The sequence below is a fragment of the Cetorhinus maximus genome, chromosome 16, assembly GCF_964194155.1.
Source record: "Cetorhinus maximus chromosome 16, sCetMax3.hap1.1, whole genome shotgun sequence".
Lineage (NCBI taxonomy): Eukaryota > Metazoa > Chordata > Chondrichthyes > Lamniformes > Cetorhinidae > Cetorhinus > Cetorhinus maximus.
In genome coordinates, this window is record NC_135894.1 from 30,454,900 (window position 1) to 30,479,021 (window position 24,122).

General features: G+C 45.8%; 1 protein-coding gene and 1 pseudogene across 2 annotated transcripts in view; both read right to left on the reverse strand.

Moving 5' to 3' along the window:
* The window catches only part of vwa8 (von Willebrand factor A domain containing 8), a 414,855-nt gene that overhangs the window by 258,226 nt on the left and 132,507 nt on the right, over positions 1–24,122 (reverse strand). For both annotated transcript variants that reach the window (XM_078559607.1, XM_078559606.1), the window contains one exon: positions 3,824–3,992. In XM_078559607.1, coding sequence (XP_078415733.1) covers positions 3,824–3,992 — 169 coding nt within the window. The remainder of the gene's footprint in view (positions 1–3,823; positions 3,993–24,122) is intronic.
* Positions 23,040–23,551, reverse strand: LOC144691936 (large ribosomal subunit protein uL14 pseudogene; annotated as a pseudogene).

The following is a 24,122-nucleotide window of genomic DNA, read 5'->3' on the forward strand; positions in this document are numbered from 1 at the left end:
AATTCATGGGGCACTGGCACCAGTACTGGGGAAGGAGAGAGCTGTTCCATTGGGATGGGCTTCATTTAAACCATGCTGGAACCAATGTCCTGGCGAATCCTATAACTAGGGTTGTAGATAGATCTTTAAACTAATTAGTGGGGGGGTAGGGTTCAATTGAAGGGAAGTTTAAAAAATCAAAAAGAAAGGAGAGAGCAGAGGTGCAGGCTAATGAAGAGGCAAACGATAATCCAAGTGTGACATGAAGGGGCAGATATATAAGCAGATGAGTGCAGCAGAAATTAGAACCAGAATGAGTAATAATGGTAAAAAGTCAAAGCTTAAGGCTCTTTATCTGAATGCATGCAGCATTTGTAACAAGACAGATGAGTTTACGGCACAAATAGAAATAAATGAATATAACTTGATAGCTATTACAGAGACGTGGTCGCAGGGTGGCCAAGACTGGGAACTCAATATTCAAGGGTATTCGACATTCCAGTAAAAAGGCAAAAAAGGAAAAGGAGGTGGGGTAGCTTTGTTAATAAAGGAAGGTATCAGTGCGGTGGTGAGTAATGATATAGGTGCAACAGATCGTGATGCGGAATCAGTTTGGGTGGAAATAAGAAGTAGCAAATGGAAGAAGTCACGGGTGGGAGTCACCTCTAGCCCCCTGAAGAGTTGCCTTACTGTAGGACAAAGTATAAATCAGGAAATAATGGAGGCATGTAAGAAGGGCACTACAATTATCATGGGTGATTTTAATCTGCATGTTGACTGGACAAATCAGATTGGCAGAGGTAACATGGAAGACGAATTTGTAGAGTCCATCAGGGGTTGTTTCTTAGAGCAATACGTTGCCCGGGAACAGGCTATTTTAGATCTAGTACTGTGTAATGAGGTAGGATTAATAAGAGATATTGTAGTTAAGGATCCTTGAGGGGGTAGCAATCACAACATGGTAGAATTTCAAATTCAGTTTGAGGGCGAGCAACTTGGGTCTCAAACCAGTGTCCTCAACTTAAATAAGGGCAATTACAGAGGTATGAAGAAAGAGTTGTCTAAAGCGGGCTGGGAATATAGACTAAGGGGAAGGACAGTCGATGAGCAGTGGCAGACATTTAAGCAGATATTTCACACCGCTCAGCAAAAATTTATCCCGGTCAAAAAGAAGGATTTGATGAGAAGGATGAACCACCCGTAGTTAACAAAGGTGGTCAAGAAGAGTATCCAATCAAAAACTAAGGCATGCAAAGCGGCAAAAACTAGTGGTACACCAGAGGATTGAAAAATTTTTAGGAACCAGCAGCGGATGACTAAAAAGCTAATAAAGAGGAAGAAAATTGATTATGAAAGTAAATTGGCAAGAAATATAAAAACAAATAGTAAGAGCTTCTACGGGTATATAAAAAGCAAGAGCGCTTGCTTTGCTCAAGTAAGCGTGGGACTCTTGGGGATGTGACTGGAGAACTGATAACGGGGAAGAGAGAAATTGTTGATAATTTAAACCAATATTTTGCATCGGTCTTCACAATGACGGACACTATAAGTATCCCAAAGATATCAGGTAAGCAAGGAGCTAATAGGAGGAAAGATCTTGTAACAGTTTCTATCATGAGGAACAAAATATTTGACAAACTAATGGGACTAAAGGTAGACAAGTCGCCAGGACCTGATGGCCTGCATCCAAGAGTTTTAAAGGAAGTAGCTGCAGAGATAGTGGAGGCATTGGTCAAAATATTCCAGAATTCACTGGATTCCAGGAGGGTCCCAGTGGATTGGAAAACCGCTAATGTGCCGCCCCTGTTCAAGAAGGGAGACCGATAAAAAGTAGGGAACTACAGGCCAGTCAGCCTAACATCTGTCGTTGGGAAAATGCTAGAGTCCATTATTAAGGAAGAAATAGCAAGACATTTAGAAAAGCTTAACGCAATCAAACAGAGTCAACACGGTGGTTTTGTGAAAGGGAAATATTGTTTGACAAATTTGCTAGAGCTCTTTGAGGATATAACAAGCAGAGTTGATAAAGGGGAATTGATAGATGTAGTGTATTTGGATTTCCAGAAGGCATTCGATAAGATGCCACATAAAAGGTTATTGCACAAGGTAGGAGTTCACAGTATTGAGGGTAATGTATTAGCATGGATTGAGGATTGGTTAACACACAGGAAACAGAGAGTCAGGATTAATGGGCCTTTTTCAGTTGGAAGGATCTAACTAGTGGAGGGTCAAGGATCCACTAATTGAGGCCCAAGGATCAGTCCTTGGGCCTCAATTATTTACTATCTATATTAATGATTTGGCGGAGGGGGCACAATATAATGTATCCGAATTTGCTGTCAATACAAAAATAGGTGGGAGGGCATGTTGTGATGAGGTCATAAGGAATCTGCAAGGGGATATAGATAGGTTGAGTGAGTGGGCAAAAATTTGGCAGATGGAATTTAATGTAGGAAAGTGTGAGGTGATGCACTTTGGTAAGAAGAATCAAAAAGCAGATTATTATTTAAATGGAGAGAAACTCCAAAAAATGCAGCACAGAGGGATATGAGTGTTCTTGTGCATGAAATACAAAAAGTTAACATGCAGGTGCAGGAAGTAAAGAAGGCAAATGGAATTTTGGCCTGTATTGCTAGGGGGTTGGAGTTTAAAAATAGGGAAGACTTGTTATAACTGTACAGGGTGTTGGTGAGGCTGCACCTGGAGTACTGTGTACAATTTTGGTCCCCGCATTTAAGAAAGAATTGGAGATTTCAAAAGAGATTCACTCGGCTGACTCCTGGGGTGAAGGGGTTGACTTATCAAGACTGGCTAAACAGGCGAGGCCTTTATTCATTCGAGTTTAAAAGAATGAGAGGTGATCTTATTGAAACGTAAAAGATTCTGAGGGGGCTTGACAGGGTAAATGTTGAGAAGATGTTTTTTTGTGGGGGAATCCCAAACTAGGGGACATAGTTATAGAATAAGGGGACACTCATTTAAAACTAAGATGCGAAGGAATTTCTTCCCTCATGGGGTACTGAATGTTTGGTATTCTCTACCCCAGATAGCTGTGGAGGCTAGGTCACTGAAAGTATTTGAAGAGGAGGTAGACAGATTTTTGAAATATCGGGGAGTTGAAGGCTATGAGGAGCTGGCACAAAAGAGGAGTTGAGGCTTGGGGCAGATCAGCCATGACCTTATTGAATGGCGTAGCAGTCTTGAGGGGCCGAATGGCCTATTCCTGCTCCTATTTCTTATGTTCTTATGTGTCGAGTGGTGTGCCACAGGGATCGGGTGCTGGGGCCTCAACTTTTACGATTTATATAAATGAATTAGATGAAGGGACAGAAGGTATGGTTGCTAAATTTGCTGACTACACAAAGATAGTTATGAAAATAAATTGTGTAGAGGATATAAGGAGGCTACAAAGGGACATAGCTAGGTTAAGTGAGTGGGCAAAGATCTGGCAAATGGAGTATAACATGGGCAAATGTAAAATAGTCCATTTTGGCAGAAAGAATTAAAAAGGAAGCTTATTATCTAAATGGGGAGAGATTGCAGACCATTCAAGATTCCAGAGATACTGATGCAGTCCGTGTCCACATACAGCAAGGCCTGGACAAAATTCAGGCTTGGGCTGATAAGAGACATTCGAGCCACACAAGTGCCTGGGAATGACCATCGCTAAAATGAAAAAATCTAACTCCCCTTGGGGATAGTTACTCCAGCATGATATGTTTAACGTAATGTGATTATTTCAACCCAAGAAAAGCAAGTAATAGAAAAACACAAAGTACACTTCGGAGGCGCGACACCCTGAACTGACAGGAAAAGCCAGGATCTGAACCCAAGCAATCATTACCATTTTTGTAAGGATATCAGCTTCTTCTTTCATGGCAAGCGGTCTTACACTGTGGTACAGGAACATAGTCAGCAGTTCGGACCCCAGCCATTGCTGAGTGCTACTGCCCACCGCAGGAGGCTCGGCCAAGGCTAGAATCCTGAAGGATGGATGGATGGGGTAAATAAATCTGAAAGAACAAAGGTAACAGTCAAAGTAATATCAGATTCAGTCCAGTGGAAAAAACATGTTTTAAACTTTACTCATATCAATTGCACATGCAATCGCAAAACAATAGAGTGAAACAATCTGCCGTGACTTAAATTACAGACCTTCCAAAAGTTAATTTTGGCAGCCGAGTCCAGCCCAGTTTTAATAGTCCAATCTAGTTTTTGCCAGCTATAGCTCAACATGAAACTTCAATCAAGACCAACCTTACCCGTTATACACAAATGAAATTTGGACATCCTCAATAAATTTTAAAGCAGAGGTCAAAGCCAAACTTGTGCAAAAGTCTTCATAGTTCACTTAGAAATTAAGGGCCAACCATTCAAACTGGAGAAATCAAGTGACACTATCCCATTAAGATGGCAGTCTTGGCTCTGTTGTTCGTATTCTCTTCTTTTGGTCAAAAGATTGAGGGTTGAAGGCCTGCTCCAGCAACTTGGTCACACAATCTAGGCTGACACTTAAATGCAAAACTGAAAGGGTGCTGCATGGTTGAAAGTGCTTTTGGACATGTAAAACTGCCTCAAGCAGGAGAATGACCCCTTGGCACTTTACAAAAATGAGCTGGGCAGTTCCTCCGGTATCCTGGCCAATATTTACCTCTCAACCAACATCACGAAAACAGTGGTATGCAGTTGAGAGGTAGTGTCCCTCGGAGTCCTCAACATTGACTTCAGGCCCCATGAAGCCTCATGGCATCAGGTCAAACACGGGCACAGTCCTCCCTCAGCTGATAAATCAGTACTCCTCTAGGTTGAACACCACTTGGAAGAAGCACTGAGGTTGGCAAGGGGCACACAATGCACTCAGGGTGGGGGACATTAATATCATCACAAGAGAGGCTTGATAGCACCCACTACTGGTTGAGTTGGCCAAGTTCTGAAGGACATATCTGCCAGACTGGGTTTGCAGTACGTGATGAGAGAACCAGCAAGAGTGAAAACCTACTTCAACTCACCCTCACCAACCTGCCTGTTGGAGATACATTTGTTCATGATACTAATGGTAGAAGTGATGACTGCATAGGATTTGTGGAGACAAAGTCTCTTTTCAATACCGAGGATACCCTGCATCATGTTGTGTGGCATATCACTATGCTAAATGGGATAGATTTCGAATAGCTCAAAACTGTGTATCTATGAGGTGCTGTGGGCCATCAGCAACAGCAGAATTGTATTCAACGACAATCTGTAACCTCATGGCCTGGCATATCTCCCACACAACCATTACCATCACTCCGGGGAATCAACCCTGGTTCAATGAAGAGAGAAGGGCATGCCAGGAGTAGCACCAGGAATAACAAAAAATGAGGTTCCAAACTGGTGAAGGTACAAGACAGGGCTACATGCATGCTAAACAGCAGAAGCAGCATGCGATAGATAAAACTAAGCAATCCCACAATTAATGGATTCGATCTAAATTCTGCTTAATCCGGTCATGAATGGTGGAATACAATCAAACAATTAACAGGAGGAGGAAGCTCCACAAATATCCCTATCTTCAATGATGGGGGATCCCAGCACCTCAGTGCAAAAGACAAGGCTGAAGCATTTGCTACAATCTTCAGCCAAAAGTGCCAAGTGGATGATCCATCTTGACTTCCTCCAGAGGTCCCCAGCATCACAGATGCCAGTCTTCATCAAATTCAATTCACACCATATGATACCAAGAAACCACTGAAGGCACTGAATATGGAAAAAGGTATGGCCCCTGACAACATCCCAGCAGTAGCACTGAAGACTTGTGCTCCAGAACTAGCTGCGCCTTTAACCAAACTGTTCCAGTACAACTACAACACTGGCATCTACCCAACAATGTAGAAAATTCCTCAGGTATGTCCTGTACACAAAAAAAGGACAAATCCAACCCGGCCAATTACCTGATGACTGAAAAATGTTTAGTATTCAACACTCCCTAGATACTGAAGTATTCTGTGCCTGTATACAGCAAGATGTGAACATTTTCGGGCTGATAAGTGACTCCTCAAAGCCTGTCCATCGTCTACTAAGCACAAGTCAACAGTGTAATGGAATACTGTCCACTTAACTGAATGAGTACATCTCCAACAATACTCAAGACGCTTGGCGGCATCCAGGACAAATCAGCCCTCTTGATCAGCATCCCACTCACAACCTTGAACATTTATTCCTTCCACCAATGATGCACAGTGGCAGCAATGTGTAACTTATAGAAGATGCACTGCACTAACTCACGAAGGGATCTTTGACGTGGCTTTATCACCCAGAAGCATTGTTGGTGCACTCATAACACAAGGACTTCAGCGGTTTAAGAAGGTACTCAGCAGCACCTTCTTAAGGGCCATTAGCAATGGTCAATAAATACTGGCCTAGCCAGTGACACCCACATCCCCTGAAATAATGTTTATTTAAAGTGCAAAACATGCAAGTTCAAAACGTTTATTTTTGACATAACATTTCAGTTATTGAGAAGAAAACCTTAAGACAATTTCCTCTGAAGTAGTCGTAAGGTAGGCGCTGCAAGTAGTAAAGTTTAAAAAAAGGTAGGACCCTTGGTTACGTAATTAGGAGCACATAATACAAAAATACAAAAACAAACAGTACAAGACATTAGTTTGATCATAGCGAGAGTATCGCGTAGAGATTTGGGCAGCCCCTGTAAGAAGAATATAAAAGCAATGGAAAAGATTGACAAGGATGTTACAAGGGATGACAGGTTGCAGTTGTGAAGATAGCATTTTGTTCCCATAGAACCAAGGAAGTTAAGGAAGTTAAGGATGATGAGTTTAACAAAGATAAATGATGATAGATCATTTACACTGGTTGTGAGAGGTCACACATTTGAAGTAGAAAGCAGAACAAAGAATTCTAGGGGTGATTCGAAATGATGGGTGGAATACTCCCAGCTGGGACTAAGTCCCATGGTGGGGGTGGTGACAGGGAGTGTTTCCTGCTGTGGAGGTTGATGGGAAATCCCATGGAATCTTGCATTCCTGGTGTCATTAATTATGCAGTCGGGGGTTTCTCGACATCTAGCGCAGTGGGGCTGACTGGATAGCACATGTCCCGCCATAATATCTGGGCGCCATATTTAAAAGACATCTGAACACCCAACTTACTGTCAACTCCTATTGAGATGTCAGGACAGGGAGAGGGAGGTCCAGCACCCAAGTTCACTGACGCCTCCCTGCACGTCCTCCTCGACCATATTTTTTTTATATATTCGTTCTTGGGATGTGGGCATCACTTGGGCTGGGCCAGAATTTATTGCCCATCCCTAATTGCCCTTGTTTAGAGGGCAATCAAGAGTCAACCACATTGCTGTGAGTCTGGAGCCACATGCAGGCCAGACCAGGTAAGAATGGCAGGTTTCCTTCCCTAAAGGACATTAGTGAACCAGATGGATTTTTACAACAGTTGGCAATGGTTTCATGCTCATCATTAGACTTTTCATTTTTGAATTCAAATTCTAGCATTTGTCATGCCTGGGTACCAGGGTTCCCAGAGCATTACCCCGGGTCTCTGGATTACCAATCCAGTGACAATACCACTACGCCACCAACTCTCCCTTCAGGTCAAGGTCAGGAGCAATGAGCTGATGGGAGGAGGAGGCAGAGCAGGAGAACCAACCCCTGCATGGGCACAGGTCACTGATGCTGTGAGTGCCCAGGCTGTCCACCGCAGGTCAGCCATACAATGCCGGAAAAGGATGAACGACCTCATCCACTCCGCCAGAGTAAGTAATGCTTCAGCTGCTCACATTAACCGCAACAAACTAATGAATGTACATGGGCCTCAGTGGCAACAGCATAAGGTCATGACTCAGCCCCACTGCAGTGCATCCACTCTGTGGTGGAGTGATCACTGTGCCTCCTTCACCCTTCCACATAGTCGGGGAGAATGGGCTCAGCCGCAGAGGGCACCAGCAACCTCTGCAAATGAGATGCCTCTCTGAGCCTTCTCCTTGCGTGTGGATGGGCTCAGTGCTCTGGAGGGAGCTGGCCCATAACCTCACTGGACAACTTGCAGAGCATTAATGCCATGCCAGACAATCCAGTGGATTATCTCTAAGTGTGGAAGTATGAGAAATGAACATGAAATTGCGACGTACAAATGGATGCAACATTCTATTCCTCTCAAACCCATCTTTTCTGTTGTCTTTACGCAGGATAAGTTGAGGCACAGCTGGCGAGAATGTGAGAAGACGGGAGCAGGATGCTCACACCTGAAGGTTCTCACAGAGTTTGAAGAGAGGGCATCTCTGCTGGCAGGCATGGAACGGGACCAGGCAATTGGCAATGGGGAGCTTGGGTTTGGGTCTCCACCCACTAAGGATCTATGCACGGTATAGAAACCTGAGGGCTAAGTGTGCTTCCATGTTGGAGGCAGCTCATGTTGTCATTCGCTCTCTCCTCTCTCATTTACAGGTGCCACCAGGAAGAGGCCAAGGCCCGAGCCGGAGGAATCCCCGTCAGGCCTCAGCAGAAGCCCTGGCCCGGACTGGAGTGAGGACAAGAGGAGAGATGTGCACCTGAAGAGGTATCATAGCAGGCACCTGCACCCTCTACCAGCCCAGAGACACACACCTCGGCGGGTACGAGCTCTAGCGTAGGAAGGTGGTCTGGTGGTCACTGCACGGACATACGACCGCAGCAGGAGGGGGCATGGTCGGCTGAGCTCACTGGCACTCGGAGGAGTGCTGGGGAAGAAGCATCTGCGAGGTCACAGTCTGATGATAGGCCTCTGGAATCGGCCTTCCTGACTGACAGTGGAGAATATTGGAGGCCCTCAACAAGGTGGCACATGAGTCAGAGGGGTCTGTCTGTCTGCTGGCTGAGATGTGGTGCCAACCTGTGCATGCCTCCATGAGGAGGTTGGCGGGCTCCATGGAGATCCAAGTCCAGCATATCCTGCTGGAGATACGCACAGACCTGCTCTCCACTGTGGTTCCAATGGGGAAACTTATGCAGTTGGCACGCGAGAGGGGGATGGAGTACTCTGACCTCCCTCCAGCTGCCCCTTCCCCTCAAGGTGTCAGGTCAAGACCTTCAGGCACCCAAATGGAGGAGCAGCAGCAGCTGGACACCTGGATCATCCAATCAGAAATATCAGAGGTTGTCCGGCAAATTCACTCTGTCTGTGACCCCTTCAACATCATCCTCCGTCACTGCAGGGGGAGAAGCTGGCCAACAGCAGGACAGCCAAAGAAAGCCGGGGCCCTCCAGAGGGCAGCCGCCAAAGTCATCCAAGGCAACAGGGCCAACTAGTCAGCGGGCTGCCTCCACCACTGCTGCGGGCGTTGGTGGAGAACCTAGAAGTAGCAGCAGGCTGAGGAAAATCATGAAATATTGATCACAACTGGTTGCAGGGGTGAACAATTGATTTGTCAAAATGAGGAAACTTGTGTAAATATAATCACTTTCACTTCAATAACGTCTACTGTATAGTTTCAGCGTGGTCCATAAGGCTTACCAAAGTGCCCCCCCACCCACCCACCCACCAAGACCCTTCTCTCCTGTGGACAACAGAACCGCCCCTCTCCCCGAGTGAATCTGCAGGGAGAAGGGTCTGTGGAAGGAACTTTGCGAGCCATGTGCAAGCACTCTCCCGCGCACACTGAGCCTTCATCCGGAAAAGTCTCATATCCCAGGTCCCGAGCATTGTCAGTACTGCCTGCTGGGGTTCCCATTCAGTTGTCCAACTCAGATGACCTACATCTCTGCCCACCCACTGATCCTGCTCCCATGCAGCATCTGGGGATCTCCACCACAAGGCTCTGCTTAGTTTTGACCACCAATGGTGATAATCACATTCGTTACGCACTCCGGCACCGTGTCCCCTCCCCCAGTCACCCACACCTTTCCCCCATTACCACTGACCCCTCTAACATTACTTTCGACCTCCCCATTGTTACCTTTCAACACTCTCTCTTCTCCTTTGACTATGTCCAAGTCAATGTTCACGTACCCTTCCTCCCCAAGAACCACCCTCTGTAACCATTGACCTGCCTGCCCTCCTCCTGCCCACTCCGAGTCTGTGTATTTCCAATTCCCCACCAATGACCCTCAGCGCCCCTTTATACGACATCATCGCACCCTCATCCTCCCATCCTACCAGCTACCTCTGGCCCTCTGACCTTCACCATGCTATGTCTACCCTCAGTTCGCTCCCCAGGAGTCCACAACTGAATCCACCGAGCCCTCCCTGTGAGCCCCTTCACATCTGGATACCCCCCCATGCCCCTTCACACCTGCACATAAACCCCCACCTCCCCCCAACCCTCACCACGGCCCTCTCCACCCTCCCCCTCCGTTCCATCTGCTGCTTTGCAGCATCCCTGTAATATCCTTTCCAGCATCCCCAACCACCTCTAGGCCTCCACCCCCACACCACATCTTCAGTCCTCTCCTAACCTTCTTTAACAGCGTCCCCCCCCCACCCCCCAACCCAACCCACAACAGTTCCTTGCCGCCCGACAGTGCCTCCTGCTGCCTTCCACCTGCAGCTGGACAGTCCGATCCTATGGTGAAGTCCCTGGAAGAAAGTCCGAAGGTTGAGCAAGGTTGCTGCATGGAGAGCTCCCACCTTCTGGAAACTGCTTCGCGGGGGAGCCACGTGGATGAAGCTTCACCCACCCTGTGCTGCACATGGTGCTCTAGGGTCCGGTAGCTGGAGGCCTTCACCTTCTTCTCAGATGTCCACGAGCTGACCGAAGCCTTCTTAAGATAAGTCCCGACTTTTACACGCCACGTTGATCCAGACGTGTTCCCGACCAGCCTGTTTTCCTGCTGGCATCGCGCAGAATTGGACATGGGGGAAGATTCTGGGCAGACCTTCATCTGCAACCATTAGCGGGATAAAAATCGGTTTCGCGTCGGCCTCTGGCTGGAATGACAACCCATCAAGGTGGGGAGTATCGGAAGATCCTGCTGTCATTTCACACCGGTGTGAAACCGATTTTTGGAACTCCCGCTGAATTCTCCCCCCGCCAGCCATTGAACCTGCTGACAGGGGCATGAGGGTATTCCGCCCAATGTCTTTTCACAGATGTCAATTAGTGTGTGGAATGTTCTGTCACAATAGTTGTTGAAACTGAGCCTATAGAAATTCTCTCTTGAAATAGGGAAGTATTAAGTATGCTCTAGTGAGTATGTAGGAGAGGGAGTTTACAGTAAGCAGTCCTATGGAAGGAAAAATTGGGACAGACTTGATGCGATGAAAATCCCACTTCTATGAAGAAACCTTCTATAATAATCTAAAGACACATCAAAATATACAGCCAATAACAAAAATATCCAACAAATAAAACATCCTAGATAAAAACAAAAAGCTAAAAGCTACTGCGGATGCTGGAAATCCAAAACAAAAACAAAAACAGAATTACCCGGAAAAACTCAGCAGGTCTGGCAGAATAAAATAAAAATAAAAATGGCTAAATAAAACATCCTAATGGTTTTCACCTTCATCTCACTTCTGAAAATGAGTGCACATCTCAATATATTTCTTCTACTTATTGAAAAATGACTATATATGAATAATTGTTTATGAATCCCACAAAAGCATCACAACTCTAATGCTTTCCTGATGTCCTGATATTTACGGGTCTGAAGATCAAATGAAGCCTTCCTTTAAAAACATGCTGCTCGCAAATTCTATTAACAGCCTGACAATACCACAGTCTTCAAACCTCCATGTGCCTTAGTCTGTCTGAATTCTCCATTCCTTAGCCTCTGTCATTACCTTTCCCTATCCTCTTGGTCTGAGAAGCATGCAGAAATGCAGTATGTGGTAACAAAAGTGAGATTTATTGTCTTCAAACAGCGTAATTGCATGTCTACAATGAGACAGGACCTCAATCCTCATTCAAGCAATGCAAAGGGCACCAACGAAGGCGTGAGAGGCTACCTCACCTTGTGTTTTAGTTTTATGGTATATTTTGGAATTCCTTCAATGTGCTGCCTATGTAATTCCAGCTGGAAGTCATGTCCAAACACATTCAAAACCATTAATATTAATTGAATTTCTTATAAAACAATATTATGATCTCGAAGGGCAGTGATAATTTTTAAAATGTTATTAACCTATTATTAAGCTATTAACTGAAAGGATTCCACAATATTTTATATTTGAATCAAAAATCTTTACTGTACAAGAGTTAAACAAAGCAGGCACTATGAATTTAACACTATATGTATTTTGTAAACACTTAGATTTTAAACCCAAATATCTCAACCACTTCCCCTTATGTTTTTAATTCCATCCAAGAGTCACCCTATATGTTACAGGATCTTGAGGGTTCCTTCGCTTCCCCTGAGACCAAACCAAGGTATGTCAGAGCTTTCAGAAATTCACTTTGATTCGCTTCCATGGTTCTGCTTTTCTCCGAAGAATGAGATTTCTTGGGGTCCTTCCACTAGCATTCAGCCAGGTGACCTTCTAATTCTCTTCAAGTACCTCACAGTTACAGACACTCAGGCTCAAGCATGGGTTTCACCATCTTCTTGCTTAGTGGTCTACAGATGCTGGCAGCTTTCTCTCTCTCTCTGTTTCCAAATGTAAACTGCTTGCATCTGTGAGAAAACACACAGATAAACCCAACACTAAAGGATATCTCCCCTGCAACCTATTTCCATAGCTACATGGCACACTTGGGATGTCCCAGATTTCAACTAATTAACTTCACCTTCCCAGACATCAAACTTGTCCTTTGATCTGAAAAGTATATGCATACTTTAAGACCTTCCCTTGTTGACCAGTTGTTTTTGCAACCTTTCTTTGATCTGAGAAATGACATGAATAATTTCTTTCTCTAATGGGGTCAACTGCAATCTTAGCAGTCACTAGCTTCATTCCTAAACTAAGGGAGAAGCACCAGTTGTTTATTTTCACACCTCTAATTATCTGAGGGGTGTTTTAATCATGAAATCAAATATTTTCACAACAACATATACTTTTATATTTCTGGGATATACTTTCATGTACAATAGAGTTATAGAGAGTGTTGCATGATTGATATGGTTCCTGAAAGTGGCTCTACCAGACAGAGTGTCCCAGCTTCCTCTTTGTGTGACAGGTATGTAAAGCACTAGAGGAGTACTCAATAACAAAATAAGTCAATTTTGAGCAGCTGAAAACATTCAAATAACAACACATGAATTCGAAAGGTCATAAATAGAAGAAAAAAATGCAGCTGTTCATTTTGTTGATGTTACCTCAGAGCAATTAATAAAGTTAGAAAACAGGAAAACAAAAGAAAAAAACAGGACACACATGGAACAGGGAGTTGGCTATTAAAACAGTGGCTTTGACAAGATGGAGGAGCAGGTCAAACCTTGAAAATATACTCTGTCAGTACAAGCACACTGAAACAAACTCACAAAGAAGCTGGCTGAAGGGTAGAAACAGCAGGCACCTGTTGAAGGAGTTATGTGGACTGCCCTAGGGATTAGTATTAGAACTTTTAATAAAACTATTATTTTAGATTTACATGAATGATTGGGATTCAGAAAGCCCATACAAAATGGTTATACTTACAGAAGATAAAATATTTGTGGAATCGGAGAAGGAAGCTCAGAAAGTAGGCAGAACAATGGCAGATTAAGTTAAATGCAGACAATTGTGAAGTACTGCACATAGGAGGGAGAAATGGACAATACATGTATTGCATGAAGGCTGCTGAAATAGTGAAGGGCAATGCTGAAAAAGATTTTACAATAGGATTGATACTCAACATGTCCAACCACTGAAAAATGGCAATCAACAAAGCCAACAGAATGTTGAGTTACATCACCAAAAGAGTATAGCAGAGCTCAGAAAATGTACGATTCTCTGGTTGGACCACACCTTTAGTAGCTTATCCAGCTCAGGTTACCAACATTCAAGCACTGGCAGCAGTTGAGTGCGAACTATATTACCAGAGGGTTGAGGGATTAGGAAAGGTTGCTTACACTGGGATGATCAGCCTTAAAACAAGGCATCTAAGGTAATCTTAGAGGTGTACAAGACAACAAGCAGTATGGAAATGGTAAATCGTGAGAATTATCTCAAATTAAATCGAAAGAATAGGGCAAAGAAATGCAGATTCAAATTAGTAAAAGGCTAATTTGTCAGTAAGCTCTCCTTCATTAGGATGGGTTCTGACATACAGTAAAGTGGGAGAAAGCCTAAGAATTATTTAAGATACAGTTGGCTGGCACAGTGAAGAAGAATGTCAGGTCCTTCTGGATGAATGAACTAAAACAGGCAATGCGAGCTTCCTTTTTGGTTTTTTGAGTATTTCTGAAAAAAGATACTTTATCAAAGATTTTCATCTTGCACTCAAAATCTCAAAACTTTGAGCAACAGATGAAGGTCTTTCATGCTGCTCCTGTGCAGTAGCAACACAAATGGTATTCATCACTAACAGGATTCTGCCGTCTAGCCAAAAAGGCGTTCTGCCTATCAGACAAATGGGTAATGTACTGAATTTCAGTGCTGATGTGATGCTAGGTTTACAGGCTGTATGTCCCAAAGACTGTTGGATCATATCAAACAGTATGCCCCTTCAACAGTTTGCAATGGGCAAGGTACAGACCACACCCAACCAGCCCGTGCTTGCAAAACTTCAAAACACAGTGTCCAACATTAGATCTGGTTTCATGATTGGACAACATTTGCTAAGCAATCTTGAGTATGCTAAGAATTATGCTGACAACCAATTCAAGATTATCTGTCAGGCTCGCAGTATGGCACACTTACACGGGCTAGAAGCTACATATATTAATTGCACCTGTTTCAACTAAACAAAATTGGTGACAGCCATTCTCTGGTTCATTCCCCTAGACAATGCCTTGACCAGAGTCAACCTGCCCGGTTTGAATTTAAACAAAATTTGGCAGTTAACTGTCAGTTATCAGTTAGCTGGTGCATTCTCCATGGCAATGCCTCTACCGATCAGAGTCCACTTGCCAACCAATCAGGATTCCCTTCTCATGAAGTATAAATTGTGCCCTTCACATTTGGCATTCTTGCAAATTGCCCTGCTGAGTGCAAGAATGTCTTTTTTCAGCAAAACTCAAGTTCTGTACTACCAAGCGGTTATTTTTCATGCTTATGTTGTAATCTGGTGAAACCAAACAATCCCCTCAAAAATCAGAAAGACAAAGTACAGCGAGGCAGGGCTGCAGGGAAGTAATATATAACATTAATTCTTATTTATTATTACCTGCTGTCAGTAATGGAGTTCCACAGTATCAAAGTGCTTTGACTTCCTACATAACCACACTCTACATTATCCTTCTGCTCTGCACTCTATTAATAAATATTTCATTTTTTTTTCTTAACTCAGCACTTTTTCCATGGTAACAGCTCTTCTAGAACAATTACTGCATCAGCTCCTGTACCAGCAGCCAGGGATCATGTGCATCTTATCTTCACACATAATGAGTCCTGGTTCATTAATATATAAATGCTACCAAAAGTTAAGATAGTTTTTTCTTATAATATCTATGCACACCAGATGTCCTATGAAGTTGATCATAGCGCCCTGAAGAAAACAATGTTTTGTAACAACAGGGGTGTTATGCCACATAGTTCAATTAGAGCCACTGATTTGCAGGGACTGAGTAAGACACATTGCACATTTATTGCATGGTATTCAGGGATTTTAACGAATGTTTTCCAAATAAATTTACATAATAAATGAAACCATTATTCACTATTTCTTGATCTTTACATATTTTTTGTCCAGCACCTTTCTTGAAGTACAGGATAAAAAGCAATACAGTCAGTGAGATGCGTTATGCTGCAACTATGTTGGGGCATTTGGCATCGTGCATAGGAGGGACATCAGCAACATCAGGGGCACAGTTACAATTTAGCAGCTTTCAGGGGTGTTCTTGACTTTCTGCACAATTGGCGGGGGTGTGGGATCCCATGCAGCAGCAGGACAGCGTGGGCTCTGGGGTTTAGCAGCATGGGCGGGGAGACTTGAGATGTGATGGGGGTGATCATGGCATTTGGCAGCACCTGCAGTATATCTGGGGTATGGAAGTTCTTTGGGGGAGGTTCTGAGATTTGATGAAAGTAAAACAGTCCCACAGGCTAGACAGGCAGCAGCCTTACTCAGTCATAGACAACTTGATTGGCACCCTATCCACCACCTTCAACATTCACTCCCTCCACCACCAACGCACAGTAGCAGCAGTGTGTACAAGATGCACTGCAGCAACTCACCAAGGCTCCTTCAACAGCACCTTCCAAACCTGCGACCTCCACCAGCTAGAAGGACAACACATGGGAACCCCACCAAGTCCCCTCCAAGTCACTCACCATTCTGACGGAAATATATCACTGTTCCTTCGCTGTCATCAGCTTAAAATCCTGGAACTCCCTTCCTAACAAACATCGCATGGACTGCAGCAGATCAAGGCAGCAGCTCACCACCATCTTCTCAAGGGCCACTAGGGATGGGCAACAAATGCTGGCCACATCCTGTGAAAGAATAAATTTCTAAAAAAGGAGCCCTGAATCTTCCAAGTACTCAGGAGTGGAAGGCTGTGATGGGGAGATGGAGACATGGCAGAATTGGGAGGGATGGAATGTGGAGTATTCACTCATTGGGGATTCCTAGGGTACAACAGCCCTGGGGAGCAGGATCTCGGGCTGGGACGGCCCTGGGGAGCAGGATCTCGGGCTGGGACGGCCCTGGGGAGCAGGATCTCGGGCTGGGACGGCCCTGGGGAGCAGGATCTCGGGCTGGGACGGCCCTGGGGAGCAGGATCTCGGGCTGGGACGGCCCTGGGGAGCAGGATCTCGGGCTGGGACGGCCCTGGGGAGCAGGATCTCGGGCTGGGACGGCCCTGGGGAGCAGGATCTTGGGGTCCTACAGCCCTGGAAAGGGACTTATGAAGCTCTTCAAGGTTCTTGTTGCTCTTTAATATATTATTTAGAAACTCAAAATAAATAAGAAATCATGTTGCATCATGATGAAAAGTATGTGTGTGTGGATACACCAAGGCTCTAGTATTATGCAATGAAAAAGTGTTAATTGCTCCCCTGCAGCAATGTTCTCACCCATCGCCCCACCGGAACAATTTTCTTCTGCCCTCCCCTGCCCCCAAATCACCCAACCCACCAGGTTGCAGCAGTTTGCTTCCTTTCTCCCCCATCTCCTCCCTCTTCCCTCTCCACTATCTCGCTCTCCCCCCTGCAGCTCTCTCTCGCCTCCCTCCTCTCCCTCTCGCCCCCACTCTCTCTCTCCCCAACCCTGCCTTCCCCTGCCACCCCCATTCTCCAAACTGGACAGCTCAGTTTGCAGGGCCGGCCAGAACCGCAAGTGACAGTGAGACCGATGGGGTGTGGAGAGAGTTGTTCGGGGGTGGGGAGTGAAGAGAGTTCTTGGTGGGGGAGGCTGGATAGAGTTGTTGGCGGGGGATGGTGAAGAGAGTTGTTGGGGGGTTGGGGGGAGGGTGGAGAGTTGTTGGGGGGGGGACGATGAAGAGAGTTGTTGGGGGGAGGGCGGAGAGAGTTGTTGGGGGGTTGGGGGGAGGGTGGAGAGAGTTGTTGGGCAGTTGGGGGCAGGGTGGAGAGAGTTGTTGAGGGGGGGATGGTGAAGAGAGTTGTTGGGGGGTTGGGGGGAGGGTGGAGAGTGTTGTTGGGGGGTTGGGGGGAGGATGGAGAGAGTTGTTGGGGGGGTTGGGGGGAGGGTGGAGAGAGTTGTTGGGGGGTTGGGGGAGGGTGGAGAGAGTTGTTGGGGGGTTGGGGGAGGGTGGAGAGTGTTGTTGGGGGATTGGGGGAGGGTGGAGAGAGTTGTTGGGGGGTTGGGGGGAGGGTGGAGAGAGTTGTTGGGGGGTTGGGGGGGGAGGGTGGAGAGAGTTGTTGGGGGGTTGGGGGAGGGTGGAGAGAGTTGTTGGGGGGTTGTGGGGAGGGTGGAGAGAGTTGTTGGGGGGTTGGGGGGGGAGGGTGGAGAGAGCTGTTGGGGGGAGGGTGGAGAGAGTTGTTGGGGGGTTGGGAGGAGGGTGGAGAGAGCTGTTGGGGGGAGGGTGGAGAGAGTTGTTGGGGGGAGGGTGGAGAGTGTTGTTGGGGGGTTGGGGGGAGGGTGGAGAGAGTTGTTGGGGGGAGGGTGGAGAGAGTTGTTGGGGGGTTGGGGGGAGGGTGGAGAGAGTTGTTGGGGGTTGGGGGGAGGGTGGAGAGTGCTGTTGGAGGGTTGGGGGAGGGTGGAGAGAGTTGTTGGGGGGTTGGGAGGAGGGTGGAGAGAGTTGTTGGGGGTTGGGGGGAGGGTGGAGAGTGTTGTTGGGGGGTTGGGGGGAGGGTGGAGAGAGTTGTTGGGGGGAGGGTGGAGAGAGTTGTTGGGCGGTTGGGGGGAGGGTGGAGAGAGTTGTTGGGGGGTTGGGGGGAGGGTAGAAAGAGTTGTTGGGGGGTTGGGAGGAGGGTGGAGAGAGCTGTTGGGGGGAGAGAGTTGTTGAAGGGGGCCAGAGTTTGGCAGCGGCAGGGCTCGAGTCCCAGAGATCGGAAGGGGAGGGGCTGGGGTGACACAGTTTAGACAGAGTCTGGGGGGTTGGGGGGTGGAGTTTAGGCCCTCAGACTGAGGAAGGGGTGGGGTTGGAGGGGGTGGGGAGGGAAGAGGGTTTAGTCCCTGAGGCTGGGGTGGGTGGGGGTGGGCAGGGGAGAGTTTGCAACCTGAGACCAGGGGGATGGGGGGTGCAGGTAAGAATTTAGACCTTGAGACTAAAATGAATTAAGAACTGATGGGGATCTGGTGGTGCTGTCAAGCATGTACTGTATGGTGGAAAGATTTCTTGGACTGAACGAGGGAACTGAATAAATTCAGATATTATTTAAGTAATTAATTTGCTTGTATTTTTCAATACAGGCTGCTGAGCACAGTTGCCATCTTTGAGCGCATTTGATGTCAAAGGTGACCAAACACTGCTGACTGCATGCAAGACTTATTCCAAATGAGGACCTTTGATGTCAAATGATTGCTGATAATTTCTGAGTGTATTTGAATGCATAAATGATGTCAAAATTTTTGGGTAGGGATAGGCCAGTTAGACTGACATCAGTAGTTGGGAAAATACAATAATCTATTATTAGGGACACAGTAACAGAGCACTTAGAGAAACATGATATGATTTAGGCAGTCTTTTTGAGGTTGTAACTGGTAATGTAGATAAGGGGAACTAGTGGGGCATTCTGAAAGCCTTAAATAAGGTACTACACAGGAGGTTATTGTACAAAGTTCAGATTAGCATGGGTTGAGGATTGGGTAAAGGAAAAAAAGAGAAAATAGAAACTTCGGGTTGGCTGTCACGAGTGGGATATCAGTGCTTGTGCCTCAGCTATTTACAACCTATATCAATGACTTAGAGCATGGGACAGAGTGCAACATATTCAAGACAATGATGTGATGATTAAACTACTCAGTATTGCCAAAAAAAAAAATCCAAGTTTGCTGACAATACAAAGTTAGGTCAGAAAGTAAACTATGAAGAGGATACAAAGAGGCTGCAAAGGGATAGTGGGCAAGTGAGTGGGCAACACCATGCCAGGTGAAATATAATGAGAGGCAGTGTGAAGTAATTCACTTTGGTAGCAAAATAGAAAAACAAAATATTTTATAAAAAGTGACAGACTGGGAAATGTTGGTGTTCAGAGGGACTGGAGTGTCATTGTACAAAAATTATAGCAAGTTAACATGCAAAGTACAGCAAATAATTTGGAACGTACATGGTATTTTAGACCTTGTTACAAAGGGATTGGAAGATAAGAGTGAACAAGTCTTAATGCAATTGCATAGGGCCATGCTAAGACCACACCCGGAGTAGTGTGTACAGTTTTGATCTCCTTACTGAAGAATGTATATACTGTACTTGCCTTGGAGGGAGCGCAAAAAAGGTTCACTAGAGTGATTCCTGCAATGAGGATTGTCTAATGAGGACAAATTGAGTAGACTAGGCCTATGTACCCTCGAATCTAGAAGAACGAGAGGTGATCTGATTAAAACATATAACATTTTTAAGGGACTTGACAGGGTAGATGCTGGGAAGATGTTTCCCCTGGCTGGCGAGTCTACAACTTGGGACACAGTCTCAAAAGAAGGGGTCGGCCATTTAGGACTGAGATGAGGGGAAATTTCTTCACTCAAAGGGTTGTGAAACTTCGGAATTCTTTACACCAGGAAACAGTGGATACTCAGCTGTTGAGTATATTCCAGCCACAGATCGATAAATACTTGGGTACTAAGGGGCTTAAGTATAAGGATAGTGCAGGAAGGTGAAATTGAGGTGGAAAGAGTCATGATCATGTTCAAAGGGCCAAATTACGTAATTCTTAAGTATCTTATACACTAGAGTGAGACCAATACCAATACCAATGGAGCCATACACCAGGTACCAGAGAGTGACCGCTGCCAGGGAGCCATACGCCAGGTGCCAGAGAGTGACCGCTGCCAGGGAGCCATACACCAGGTACCAGAGAGTGACCACTGCCAGGGAGCCATTCACCAGGTGCCAGAGAGTGACCGCTGCCAGGGAGCCATGCACCAGGTGCCAGAGAGTGACCGCTGCCAGGGAGCCATGCACCAGGTACCAGAGAGTGACCGCTGCCAGGGAGCCATACACCAGGTGCCAGAGAGTGACCGCTGCCAGGGAGCCATGCACCAGGTGCCAGAGAGTGACTGCTGCCAGGGAGCCATACACCAGGTACCAGAGAGTGACCGCTGCCAGGGAGCCATACACCAGGTACCAGAGAGTGACCGCTGCCAGGGAGCCATACACCAGGTACCAGAAAGTGACCGCTGCCAGGGAGCCATACACCAGGTACCAGAGAGTGACTGCTGCCAGGGAGCCATACACCAGGTACCAGAGAGTGACCGCTGCCAGGGAGCCATACACCAGGTGCCAGAGAGTGACTGCTGCCAGGGAGCCATGCACCAGGTGCCAGAGAGTGACCGCTGGCAGGGAGCCATACACCAGGTACCAGAGAGTGACCGCTGCCAGGGAGCCATACACCAGGTACCAGAGAGTGACTGCTGCCAGGGAGCCATACACCAGGTGCCAGAGAGTGACCGCTGCCAGGGAGCCATACACCAGGTACCAGAGAGTGACCGCTGCCAGGGAGCCATGCACCAGGTACCAGAGAGTGACCACTGCCAGGGAGCCATACACCAGGTACCAGAGAGTGACCGCTGCCAGGGAGCCATACACCAGGTACCAGAGAGTGACCGCTGCCAGGGAGCCATACACCAGGTACCAGAGAGTGACCGCTGCCAGGGAGCCATACGCCAGGTGCCAGAGAGTGACCGCTGCCAGGGAGCCATGCACCAGGTACCAGAGAGTGACCGCTGCCAGGGAGCCATATACCAGCTGCCAGAGAGTGACCGCTGCCAGGGAGCCATGCACCAGGTACCAGAGAGTGACCGCTGCCAGGGAGCCATACACCAGGTGCCAGAGAGTGACCGCTGCCAGGGAGCCATACACCAGGTGCCAGTTTATGCACTAGACACCAGAAGGTGAGCTATGCGCATGAAACCATATACATCAGGAAGAAGTGAATGTTTTCAGGAGAGTCATGGAAAGAGAAAAAAAGATATGGGAAGGAAAAATTGCTGCCATTTAAATACTTCAAAACACAATTTTAAAAAAACCCTGTCCAAATTCCTTCCGATTGCATGTAATGCATTTGGCTTTAGATTTTTGCAACAGCTAATGAATTCCATTTTTATCCTGATCATATGATAGAAAAAATCCTGCCACATCACCTTAAAATAACAAGGAATTGTTATATTGAGCTTGACAAATGAAGTTATTTTTGTGTTAAACATAGTAACTGGGTTACTTATGAGTTCAATGTCAAATCACACATTCTGTGCGAGAAAACATGTCAGATTGGAGCACGTATATTTTTAGAGATGTAAGCCTCTGCTTCGCTGAGCCATCATCCTCTCATCAGCAGATATAAATATTTCTATCATCCCACAAAACATTATCCTGGTCTGGTTCCTTGTCTACCATTCCATTAAAAATAATAAATTCAACCAAAGAAAATGCGTAAGCCAATTTAAGTAACAAAGTTAGTATAGCAGAAAATTAATCCCTGGGTGTAATCCTCCTCTTTTTCTTAGTCATCACCCAGGAGCTCTGAAGCATAGCAATTCAGAATCAGGAGTTTAAAGATATGTTTTGATTTTAAAATCAGCCTGGAATTAGAAGCAGCTGTTCCCTAAGGTCAAAGATTCTTATTAAATGCTAGAATAACAGTGAATTTAAATGGTGTAGGAGTAAGTGTACCAGGTTGAAGAGCCGTGTATTTCCTTAATATAAAATATATATTCACAGATCAGTACTTGTTCTGCATTGGCTATGCAAGGCCAGGCTTTGAACCAGTGGAAACTTCCATTAAACTTCCATGATAAAGTATCAGTCAACTGACTGTAGGGAGATAATGCGGGATGAATAGGCTTTGCTATCAACACACTGGAAGGAGATAAAGTGCAAGGCCATAATTGAAAACCGTGGTTTCTCATTGGTGAACTATAAGATCTCATTGCACAGATTTGCTCAAGTGACAATGCGTTGATATAATGGCTTTACTTCAGGGCATGGTTACACACATAAAGGTACAGGTACTGGGGGTCCTGAGGGGACTTTTATGGCCTTACTGAGGCTAACATAAGCAATCTAATGACAACATGGTTTTGACTTTCTGAAGGGAGCCCCTGGTATATGAGTTATAATCGATACCTGTATCTGATTGGCACTGCATACGAAGGGTTGCATTCTATTGTCTCAATGATTAAAATAAAGAATTGAAATTGGCCTTTCAATGTTTCCTGTTCCTCAAGCCTGTATTTGGGCAATTGGGGTATGTGTCAATATCCTATGTAAACCTAACAAATAGTGCTCACTGTTGTTAATGTGTAAATCGTTCAGTAATTTGTGACGAGCAAGTGATACCCCATGATTTACGAATCGCCATAAATTGCTGGACAATTTGTGCCACTCCATTGCCAGCCTCTACTGGTGGCAGCTTGCCCTCAATCTCCCCTGAGATTTTTTATCGGAGTAAAAATATTTATTGAATTGCACGGATATCTTTGTAGGAAACCGTTACAATTGTTATGCAATGCTCCCAGCATTGGAAGCAATCCTGGGCCACAGATCTGCACATTCCTTGGCAACAGGGCCTGTGATCGCAGAGCCTTTCATTTCTCCTTTGTTATTTACTATCACCCCTGCACTGTCTTCAAAGTATAGGAAGACTCCGTCTTTTCTCCGGTATGCTTTCCGCTGCCGTATCACTACTGCTGGGTGCACCTTTTTCCTGAGCTCTGGTTTGCCTTTCTTTACAGTTGCCATGACCATGTCACCAACACCAGCAGCTGGTAGTCTGTTCAAACGTCCCTTGATCCCTTTGACAGAGATGATGTACAGGTTCTTGGCACCTGTGTTATCGGCGCAGTTGATCAGAGCCCCCACGGGGAGACCGAGGGAGATGCGAAATTTCACTCCGGACGAACCACCACATCCTCTCTTAGACATTGTGATTCAGGGAAAGAGAGTGAGCGCATTTGAGTTTCATGAAGTTGCTGGATTTGTACATTAATTGCTCATTAAACCCTCTTACAGAAAGTTTTGGCTGGTACTCAACAACATAAGGACTCTTTGAATGAGGAAACCAATGTTCTTGCACTGCCTCTCAACCTTTCCATCCCAGAAGGGAAACAACAAACCATGGGATGTCTTTCCCTCTTTTCTTTCAGACAGATTGTTAGTCCCAAAGTTCACCAGCCCCAAATGTCCTGCTACCCTTGCACTTGCAGTAGCTATAGCTCAAAAACTTTTCAAGCTGAAGGGTGAGGGGTAACAATCTAATTAATGAGGTGAGCTACGAGATGCTCCAAACCAGCAAATTCGAGGCCAGTATAGTTTCAACCCAGCAAGTTTAGCAAATTCATTGATTGTCAGGTGAGTTTCTTTCACAGCCAATTTAAGACTAGGATTTCCTTCGCTTCCTCCCCACCACTACTATTTCACTGTACTCTTTAATTTTGACAACAGCTCTGAGACCTTCAGATGATGTGGGATTACAATAATAGCAGAAATATTGTTCTTGCCTTACTTGATGAGATCTTA